The sequence below is a fragment of the Danaus plexippus genome, chromosome 4 (assembly GCF_018135715.1).
Source record: "Danaus plexippus chromosome 4, MEX_DaPlex, whole genome shotgun sequence".
NCBI lineage: Eukaryota > Metazoa > Arthropoda > Insecta > Lepidoptera > Nymphalidae > Danaus > Danaus plexippus.
The window spans coordinates 7,958,775-7,970,442 of record NC_083538.1 but is presented as its reverse complement, the minus strand read 5'-3'; the positions used below and the strand labels follow the sequence as shown (position 1 = coordinate 7,970,442).

The 11,668-nt window shown below is 28.1% G+C and overlaps 1 protein-coding gene across 1 annotated transcript; it reads left to right on the top strand.

The window, feature by feature from the left end:
* The first annotated feature begins 2,496 nt into the window (after positions 1–2,496).
* LOC133320111 (uncharacterized) lies at positions 2,497–4,089 on the top strand. The gene is made up of 3 exons (XM_061527155.1): positions 2,497–2,737; positions 3,569–3,693; positions 3,780–4,089. Exons 1-3 carry the CDS (start codon positions 2,557–2,559, stop codon positions 3,927–3,929), a joined length of 456 nt encoding a protein of 151 aa, XP_061383139.1. The 5' UTR covers positions 2,497–2,556; the 3' UTR covers positions 3,930–4,089.
* The last annotated feature ends 7,579 nt before the right edge of the window (positions 4,090–11,668 follow it).

The following is an 11,668-nucleotide window of genomic DNA, read 5'->3' as shown; positions in this document are numbered from 1 at the left end:
GATAAAACACCTAAGCCGATAGACAACTCTGCTATACATATTTGAACATCCCAGTGATCTTCCTGATGTGGTTCAACTACGGAATCCTTTAGCACCGCTGATCATTTTAGGTGCCTTTAACGCCCATCATCAACACTGGCCTTTTCAATATATGTTGACTAATCACGCTGATAGAATAACGCCGAATTAAGCTTATGTTATAAGAAGCTGGTGAAAGAAGGACAAGGGTGTTGGATGTGGATTACAATACAGTAAATTGCCTAGATCTTCTGCTGACGACAGATTTAGACAGATACACTGTCGTATTTTCAACCCTATTAGGGACCTTTGACCATTGTTTATTCAAATATGTATCGATATATCATCTATTCTATGTGATAAAGATCTTTACAGTGAAAGCCAAATGTTATGTACAAGTCAGCATATGTGGACGAGATGTAAAATTTCTTTTCATCTTCTCTTTGTTAGCAGCTTTATTTTTCTACTAAGATTTGATCAAAGAATTAATCAAGTTCTACTCGGTCAACGTAGGGTGTTCGCAGGTGTCTGTACTATTCGTTACTTTCTTTTTCTTTAACTATTACTAATACTTATGGTTAAGCAGATAACCTCACATTTGTGGAGTAGTATCAATCCAAGTTACGAGCACACAGAACTTGAAAGAAAGGCCATAGTAGAGTGTGATGTGTCTTAGTGTGATTATAAATGTATTTTATTGTAAAAACAAGAGAAGGCAATTCACCTCCGTTCCAAATTTTGGGAAGGTGTCCTTGGTTACATCTACCTAATCCAGTTGTTATCCAAAAGACCAGATACACGGCAAATCAACGCTCGCCATACCATTGTTATAGAACTTCTTGGCACCCAAATAATTCTCCTTCCTCATGCACTCTGGAAAAAATTTGAACAGTTTACCAGCATCTGTGTTTTCTTTCACTTACGATTTGGTTATTCTCAAGAGAAGATTGGTTGGGCTATTACTAGGATTGTGCACAAACCACCTTCAGCTTCACTTCCACGTGCCATTGGGTGGAATGATAGTCAAGCATTATCCAGTTTATATTAAAAAGTCTCTCTGGTGTTAATAATTTTTATTTTGCGAAAACTAAGAAAATCTGCTGGAATGAACTTTTGCTCCGAACAGGGAATTCTAATTGTAATGTTATCTAAGATTTCCGCGAATATTCATTTAATTAAAACTAATATTTTCGGATCTACTAGGCGTTTTTTATGATTTTAAAACTACATTCTCCTGACGTTTCGGTTCCATTGCTTACGGTTATTGAAAGGAAGCTAAACGTCGAAAGGATATTCAAAAATCTTAGTTTTATTTAAATTCTAATTGCGTGACTATAATTTTATTTTATTTACCAGGGAATTTTTAACGCCTTTTCGAATGTAAATGGTACTTAATGACAAAGTAAATTTTGCCATATCTAATAGTCAAATTATTTTATAAGTAGCAGATGAGGTACTTATAGGTGACGATATTTTAGGGTACATATTAAGTATCCATTAATATTATTCATTTTGTGATCCATAAAGCTGTTTGCTATTATTTATGCATGTTTATAATTTTATATTTATAATTTCGACATTAATAAAACTTTAATTAAACAGCAACACTATTTAAAAATATAAGATGCTAATTTATTTAAGAACCTGTAAAATTGTATAATTTTTAGGTATTTTTTATTTATTTCTATTTTCTTGTAAAAAATATATGTTTTAAAATAATTATTAATCAAGGTAACTATTGTAAAATGATATATATGTATCTGAATAAAATATGTTAACCTATATTCTTTTACATATTTACTAACATGTATGAAAGTTCCAGCGATCAGTTCACGTAAGACTCCCTGGTTTTTTTTTTTGGCTGGCTGATTTTTCCACATTAGGTCTTGGGGTGAAACCTCGATGGGGATACACACTTATACATGGTAACTTCTCCAAATACATAGTCTTCACTCCACCCTCGCAACCATGACAACCAGCTTCCCTATTATGCTTAGACCTGACGTGGTTATATTCTTATTGTGTTTCACTTAACTCTTCACAACTTCGCTAAAAACCCACAAGACAAGGATACATGACACTCCAAATGCCCGAAGTCACGTTTCGAGCTGCGAATCTTTCCGAACCATCATGTTTATGTTTTTAAGCTAAACCAAATTTATTTTGGAAAAGTTTTTCCATAAACAACTTTGTTATCATTGAGAATTCACAAAATGTTGCTAACTGCTGTCGAGAAAAAATACTATGGTACATAAAAAAAATATAAAAAAACTAATGTTCTTTCTATTTTAAAATGCACTTGAAATAAACTTCATATAAACATGTTATTCAAGTTAAACAAAACTATACAAAAAGCTAATTTACTTCGGACGTTGTTATTATTATATAATCTATACAAACGGTCTTATAACAATATTTGATTGTAAAGTATTTCCGCCTTTGAACTTAGATAACCTGTTTATATTAAACGTAATAACGTAATACTCAATATGGTTCGGTTGACACTCAGTACACATCAAAGCAGACGTGTTTTAAACAATGAATAGTAAATTTCATGTTATGGAAATTTTAATTTTATTTACGAGTGTAATGTTAATTTTTAACGTAAGTGGATTTGTTTTAAATTACGACGACGAAGACCAAATTTTTGACATGTTATTATATGATTACTATCCTCCCCTTGTGTTTGATGATAAGATGGATACGTCAAACGATGAAGGTCAGCTGCTTTGGACTTCAATATTCATTTCTATAGATTTTATTTACATTAGTTAATAAATTATCACGTTTCGATCTACTTTTATAACAAGTTGTTAGCAAGTGTATAGTTTATTAATTGTAATTTTGAAGATTATTATTTAATCTCGTACATAAAACACTATTGAGTTACGGTCTTCGAATTAGTGTCTCTCTCTCTTTTAATTAGTGACGTTTCTATATAAATTTCGCCAACGTAATGTGTCAATATTACACTGAACCATGTACAGAGGAATTTGTGAATGAGCAATTAGTGTTTCAGAAATGAAACTTTAGTTTAAAAGTAATATATAACATTGACAATTAGATTATAATGACTTCCCACTGGATTGGTTAGAACATTTTATATTTATCAAGGAAACAGAAATTTCTAAAACGAAAATTATTATGAATTTTGTGAACTACTTTTCGATTCCTTAATTTTATAATTTATTTAACTATTTTTTAAAACGTATATTTTATAAATATGTATAAAATTACTTTTCTATTATCACATTATTTGTTTTTCACTTCATTAATATTTCTAAAATGAGGTCATTATTTGCTGGAAAAATTAAGACTTCAACTGGCTCCATCATGAATATATACTTTTAAGTTTTTATTTAATAAGCGCAAAATTGTTTATTGTCTTTTTGGTTGGACACCAACATGTGTTATACCTTATAAGTTAAAAGCTATATTTACAATAATATATTCAGTAGCTCGGATTTCGTGTTGTTGCCTTAACACATTAAAACTAGCTATCATTGATCTTTTAACTGCTTAACCTTTTAAATATAATCTTTATTGTCAGGACAACAACCTATATTTTTGAATGGCGTATGGCTGTGTGGTAATTGTTCAGACATAAATGAAGCTAATATTATATATAATGAATCCTATGACGTCGAGACTTTAAACGACGAAATGGAGCTACAGGTGAGTAAAATGGTGCTGTCACTATAATTGTTTAATAAAGTTTAATAAGAGTTCCATTAATATACTGAAAGTGACATATTTTCCAGATTGGCTTCGCAATGGACAGAATGCGATGCATTAAAATCAAAACCGACGGAGACAGTAAAGTGGCCCGCGTTAGCGGTGCATGCACAAGTGAGACGGTTTCCATAAAGGTTGTCAATGCTAGCCATTGTGACGTATGGATTTACAGTTAAATAGTATTACATATAATATGTTTGAAATATTATTCGTACTGTTTATACATCTAAAAGCAAAATTTATTAACATTTGTAAGCGTAATGTCATCACTCCTTTATGAAAGTGAGATTCGTAATTAAGATAAAATCAGATATTAAAGACAAAAACTTTGTTAAATAGGTTTTCTTTGTCGATTTAAATTTTTGTGGTAAATGTATTAACAAGTCCACGAAGATTTGTTTCTTTCTAATTAAAATAATTCCGAATTTAGGAAGACATATGGGATATGTCTATTTCTACAGTTCTCTGAAATGAATTTTTATTGAAGTTTTTGTTATATGTGTATTAATAAGACCACACAATGAAGAACATAGTTTAACAAAATATACTATTTATACAAAAGTGATGATCGATTATTTAATTATTTTTATTATAAAACATATATATTTTAAAAGTTACGACTGTTATCTGGTTTTGAATAATGATAAGAATAGAAAAGGTTTAAAATATTCAAAGTTTTTTGCTTAAATGATTCGAGTTCTGACTAACGATTTTTTTTTTACCATGAAATTAAATGTCTTATTTTTAATTAATTTTTTTAAGTTTATTATGAACAAGCTTGTTGAATAAAATCATGTAATTTGTAATTTTTATGGTATACACGTAAAGAATTCCAGCTAAGGAAAATAATCTTAAATGTCACCTAACCGAACTACGTTTGTTTTTTTAGAACTAGCTATAAATTTCGTATGTTAAGTTTGGTTTAAAATACATGCATTAAGGAATTCATATGGGGTAAGACATTTCTACAAAGAAACTTATTTGTTTAGGGACAAATATTTTTCATGTTCTTTCTAAGCACCGTGAACAGAAAAAGTGAGGTAATGTGTGTCTTGCAATCAAAATGTTATACATAATATTATTTTTCTTCATTTGTTACTTTTGGGCTTTATACCTTGTCACATTGATATGTATTATATTGATTTTAATAACAATAACACAGAGTATGATTTAAAAAAAGAAATTAGCAACATATTGCTATTATACCTGTTTCCTTGGATTAGGTTATGTGTGGGCTTGAAAAATACAAAGCCTTTAATCATATTATTACTATATAGTGTCAAACCTACAAACAAGGGAATTTTATTAAGACTTTTCAAGAACAAACACATGATTGATTTAAAATTTGGGAATTTTTATTTGAGATTATTTAAAGTTTTCAGTGTAAGCTTTTAATAATATACTTTTTCGTAGGAAATTAATATATTTTCATATATTTTTCAGAATCATTACATTGATAATAAAGGGAAAGCTTTGCAACAAGTCAATTTTGTTACAATCATCAAACAGGATACAATTAATAATTTTTTTGATTGTATTTCTATAGAGAAAATATAAAATAAACTCCAATAACTTTCATTAATGACGCGAGATACATACAACCAAGCGATATATGTTTTATCATTAAAAAATCATACTTATGTCTCTCTTATGATAGAGTTAGACACGCTTTATGTAGGGACCGAGTAAGGTGCAACCGTGGTGAACAAATGAACATCGAAATGATACCTTAATTGCTCTGCCAATAAAAGGCGAGTATATCGAATAAAAAAAGAATCTCAGCCAATAAAAATGCAGTTTAAAAACTATTAACTATACAGCATCAATATTGTAAGTTATTATAAAATACAAAAAGGCTTTGAGATATGTAACTCTAAAAGACTTTTGATTTTTTTTATAAACCTTGCTTTATATTTTAATAGATTCTACTGTTTTTAACTTACAAAAATAATCGCATTAAAATCGTGAATAATTGCTCATTTTAATCACATAATCGTATGATTTTTTTGTCATATCCTTTAAATTATATTTCCGTTGTCGTTATCTTGATGTTTGTTAGTAGACACTTTATATACAGAGATAGTACTTATTCCCTTAAAGTAATCAAAGTTTTATTCGAACTCAAATTCTTTTTAATTTGTTAAAAACTTTTATTGTGTTTATTAAAAAAAATCCTTTGTCCGACCCTACGTTTACGATTTATGAAATGTTTAGTTTGTCTGTCCCGAAATGGAAATAACTAGTAACAGTTTATAACAAAAGGGTATGGCTGCTTATGGTTTATCTCAAGGTTTTTCCTGCAACCATAGCAATGGCAACCTTTAACGCAGTTTTTTCGTCTTTATCGAGGGTTGTATATTAAGATGAAGTTTGACTACCTTATAGTATAATCCTAAAGAGTTCATGTTAATGTTTAGATAACAAATTACTGACAACTATTTAATGAAAATGTGACATCGCTACGTTTATATATTTATAGGTAAAATCCTTAATTCTGACGAACTAACCTCTGATGAAAGAGAGTAGTTTAAAAACTATATAAAATAGTTTTCTGTCGGTTTGTTTTATAATGACAAATGATATTGCCTTAATTTCCAAAGAGCAAGACAAACAATCTTTTTTATGAATTCACGTTTACTGGCTTTAACCATCCATTTAAATTATTTAATGTCTTCGATTCAGTCCTTTGTTTTTGGGTAAAACTTTTACGTAATGCGGTACATCCACAGATATCTTCAGTGATCTTCTAAGGAAGACACAAAACTGTTTGAAATAGCGCAAACTAAGACAAAGATAAAATGTTTTATTGACATATTGCTTCGTATTATTTGATATTTTTATAACTAGACATTTTTAATTCGTTATATAGATAACGATGTACATGTTTTGTGACTAAAAAAACAAGTGCAACGTTAGCTTAAGATGAATAACAACAGTCTCATGTGGTTAAACATTTAAGGATACACTAATAACTTTAAACCGTAAACTTAAAGTCAATGTTAACAATAAGTACAGAAATTAATACAGCTGACATCAACACAATTTATTGTTATTCAATAAAAGGATTTTTTAAACTTGCTTAACTAACGGTACATAATAAATAACATTTAGAAATCGCAGCGAATTATTGTGAGAAATAAACAAACACTCGAACCGCAGCACAGCGGTAACATTGATTAAGCGCTGTGTCTCTGTCTACGTCAGTTCCGTTGAAATAAATCATCACTTTTTTAATTCAAAATTAACCAAAACCATTTTGAAATAAATCTCTATTATACAAGCAAAAATGTAGCAACCGCCGATGTAGTAAAAAATGTATAATAAATATAAACAATTTTTATTTTTGCTACTGTAAGTATACTTCATAATATGCAAAATTTCATTAAAAACACTAAAAAACATGTTTTACCCACACACGTTGTGTTAAGAATAGATTATATTCCTATTTAATCTAAAAGTATAATATTTTTCGAGTTTGTACATCAAGCATAAGATGAAAAATCTATTTTTTAACATCATTGCATGACACGTGATATTATTTCTAAAACTTTGAAAGTTCGGATTGAAATATTTTTTTAATTCGATATGACCATCTATGTCAAAAATACAGTAATTAGAAAATCTCTTCAAAATTTTAATATTATCGGATCCCTTATCTTATGATTTAAGTTCTTAGTCTAAATTTAAAATAAATAGAACGCGGTTGTGCTAGTTTTTCCTTTCGCTTCTGCTATTTTCTGTTTGTGAATTTAATAACAGCAAATGTACAATTTTACTACTTTCATTGTATTTTAATTTAAAAAGAAAAGTATTTAAATGATTCTGATTTAAAAAGTCATCAATAACAAGATCTGTTATCCATTCTACGGATGCTGTAAATGATGAAGGTCTGACGAGGGATGGAAAATTAACACTTGATTACTTCAAGACAGAACTGATATTTCGTCCTGTCTGTCATAGTTTATCTCTTAATGCTACAAAAGATAATTTTAATTCAAGTTTATAAACAAATATAGGTAATATATAATGTCAAGCAAATTAAATGTATGAGATGTTGGTTTATTGTAGTTGAGATGGGAATTTTAACAATTTCCACAATTTTATTCACACATATATATATGTCTGATCTCTGAGCGTAATTAGTTATAGAATACAACACACACAAGCCTCGATGACAAAGTTATAACAATACCATATAAAAAAATTCTTTATCAAAATTGTATAAAAACAATAAATAAACACAGGTTAAGTAAACAGGTGATAACAAATCATCACTTTCCACAAAATGTTATTTTTAAGCGAAATGTAACTCTGATTGTTTGTGCTTGTTACCGTTACATTTTATATGAAGTGCCATATTTGAATAACATTTACCTCTTGAGTGGACTGGGTCACATCCAATAGTATTAAATAAACTATTATCTACTAGTGTTTGAGATCGAAAATGAATGATAAACCCAATCAATAGTATGAAATAAATCTAATTAGGAGCAGATAAAGTTGCGGAAATGATAGATAATAGAGTACAATATATGGAAAGATTTCTTGTAATTATATAGACAATACTATCTTCTAAATACGTCAATGGATATTAATATATTTCTGTCTCCTTATCAGTGATCGTATAGTAATGAAGGAATACTTACACAGTATTTGTTCGTTCTTACTAATCTTCATCCTCATCAAAAGTTTGCATCTTTAAACTAAATATTTATTTATGAAGTTAATAATTTTATAAATCATGTATGGGTGCAAGATTTTTAAGGCCTCGTATGTATTGCGACGACGAAAACTTGTTGTTTGATAAAATGTGCACAAAATCATTTAATAGTATAAGGATGACATGGTTTCTAAATTATTAAGAGCGTGTCCATTTTATTCAGATTATATTACATTTTATTTTTTAATTTGTTAATCTAAAAACACAATATAGTTTTAGATAACATAAGTATGAATATGAACTGCTAGAATATTTTATAGCGACGAGTAATTTAAATATACAGGCTAACGCATAAATATTGATAAATATATATGAGTGGACAGTTTTTATCACGGCAACAGGACCCAAAACAATAGGTAACTGTCTGAATGTTCGTTAGCAAAAAACTCAAGAATGATATGTCACACTGAAGGGTATTTTCGGAGGTAAACAAAGAATGGATTAATATAAACTAATAAAAATATTATAATATATACAAACACACAAAAATAAGTAGACATAAAATTTATAACACTTTTTATGCGTTTCGTAACCCTCATTACATTTTATAGACCAACATCATGTAATTATAATTTAAATGGTTAACTATGTTGGAGCCTTATAGATGAGTCCAGCTATTTCTAGCAAAATAATGGGCACTGTTCAATTTAAACTGATTAATGATAGGGACAGTCGGGATAAGGATAACTTCAAATTGTTTTCCAAATTGTCTGTTAGGTGATAGCATCTTATCTTAGGTCACAGAGAACTTTAAAACAGAATATTATTTCTATATTAAGAAGCATCATATATTATCTTTTTTTATTTTAATGAATACAAACAAACAGTCTGCTAACGACGTTCAATTATAATTTAACCTTGAGTTTTTATGGCAAAGAATTTACAGCTGCTAGAGTTTATGTTGTAACAAACATAAGTTATTTATAAAGTAATGGGTTTATAATTTTAATCCAAATTTACAACCTTCCCACATATCATTATATAAATTAAAAACAGTGTTATTTAATTATCATTATAACTGATCAAACTACGTGACTTTGAAACAATAATTTGACTAAAACGTTCGACGAGAAAATTTTAAAAAGTTGATTATATATCAAGGATATTTCTATAAAAATGACATATCTTAAACATTATATGTAGCATATCTTTATTATATATGTATAATCCCACACCAGATATAAAATCAAAGATATCCTCGATATCGTATCCTGTCAAAGTGCATTAACACACATTCGATTCATATATCATTTATGTACTACATGCTATCGAATATAAACCATTCCAACTAATTAAAAAATGTTTATTCCTAAATATATTTATATATATATATATATATATATATATACATTTTTAGAACAAACTATTACGGAGTCAATGCCTTTTACTAAATATTCCAAAACACTATCTATATTTTAGCTGTAATATTTCCGTCTTAACGATAAATAGATAAATCATATTTGCTATCACGTAAACAAAACGTTTTACGTTGATGTTTCCGTAAGTTTAGTGACAAGTCGATTTATTTGCTTGTAACAATGGAATACCAGCTCAAAATGAAGTCGTCGTAGGACTATTTAGAATAAATCAAATATTTAAATTATTCAAATCAATATAAATCACGCTAATCGACGATTATCAACAGCTGACAATGATAGGATTACTTTATCTCTCCACGAAATTATATCGTGATAGTTACGTTTAAAATAAAGCAATAGATTATTACTATATAAAATTTCCAAAAATATATACATGGGTATAACATGCAAAACTGTAATGATAAATTAATATTATTATATATTAACGCAAATATTAAAAATGCAAAAGAAGACAATATTTTAGGGATTGCAAGACCTATACGAAAGACGGCACTTGAGTCTCGGTATGTAGATGAAAATGAATGGAAAGCTTGATCGAATAAAATTCGGAATAAATAATCAATAATTGTTTTACTATTTGCAACTTAAACAAATTAAAACTAAAACGTAAATAACAAAAACACAATTTCGAATAATATTATAAAACACAAATAGCACACACTTAGTTAAAATTTCTCAGGCCTTTGTTATTGTTTCCACCTTTTTGTTATTCTATATTTTTTGTTATTGTTTCACCTTTAACCACTCTTGTTTGTTCCCAATTCTGATTTCTCATATTATATGCAGATAAATATCAGAAGGCACTGCTCCATTCATTAAGTAGGACGTCACACGATTTGATAAAGATCTCAATTCATTAACAATTATCGAATGATCAATTGATAGATTAGTTAGTTAAAGCACAGAAAATTATAAAAGTTTTTTCACGTTTTTCCTTAAATCGTCCAATAAATGTAGAAACCAAAAAAATATAATAAGTTTAAATAAACTGACCTTCGTCAGTCATTTAAAATGTCCGTAGAGAACTTTAAAATGTTGAAGTGAATGGAAAAAAAATCATTCATTATGAGATATATTTACGTAGCGTCCTTCTAAATGCTTTAAGTGGGATATTTCAATAAAAAAATATTTACAACTACAAGAAAGAGCTCAAAAATATGACAATTTTAATAAAAAAAAAAAATATTTTTACAGTGTCATACCAAATAAGCATAAAAATTGCCCTATAAATAAAAATACCTTAGTGTGTAACTTGATGACTTTTATTCCTATGTATTTATATAAAGAGAAGCTTTAAATTGCTAGTTTTATTTCCGAACAGTCATTTCACTGAGTTACACTGCTTACTAATTTAGTTTAAAATTTTCTGTCCGTCTATTGAGTTTGTAAATCTCAACAAAAATATGATTAACATAGTTACAGAGTATAAAAATTATGATATTTTATATATTGTAATTGTCAACACTTTAAAAAATAGGGCATTAACTAAGTCACTATTAGGGTTACACATTATATTTTATAATAATTAATTTATTGATTTTTATAATACAATTAGTGAAAATACAACCAATTAGACTTCCTTTTTGATATATTTACCGAAATGAATCATTACAGTCAATCATTAAAAAGTAGTAGTCTCAATCTCAAGACCTGGATTTAGACATAGGGGAGAAAAGCACGTGAGTTTGTAAACAAAAAATAAATTGGCACATTTTTCTACTCGCTTGTTATAAATGTATAAGTATTTTAAATATTCCCGCATATAAATACGGAACATATAATTTGAATATTAATAAATATAATCGAAAAAAATTGA

Excerpts from the sequence above, each read along its gene's own strand:
- LOC133320111 (XM_061527155.1), top strand. The coding sequence starts at position 2,557 with ATGAATAGTAAATTTCATGTTATGGAAATTTTAATTTTATTTACGAGT. Across the intron at positions 2,738-3,568 it reads GGATACGTCAAACGATGAAG|GACAACAACCTATATTTTTG; the intron begins GTCAGCTGCTTT and ends CTTTATTGTCAG. Across the intron at positions 3,694-3,779 it reads ACGACGAAATGGAGCTACAG|ATTGGCTTCGCAATGGACAG; the intron begins GTGAGTAAAATG and ends CATATTTTCCAG.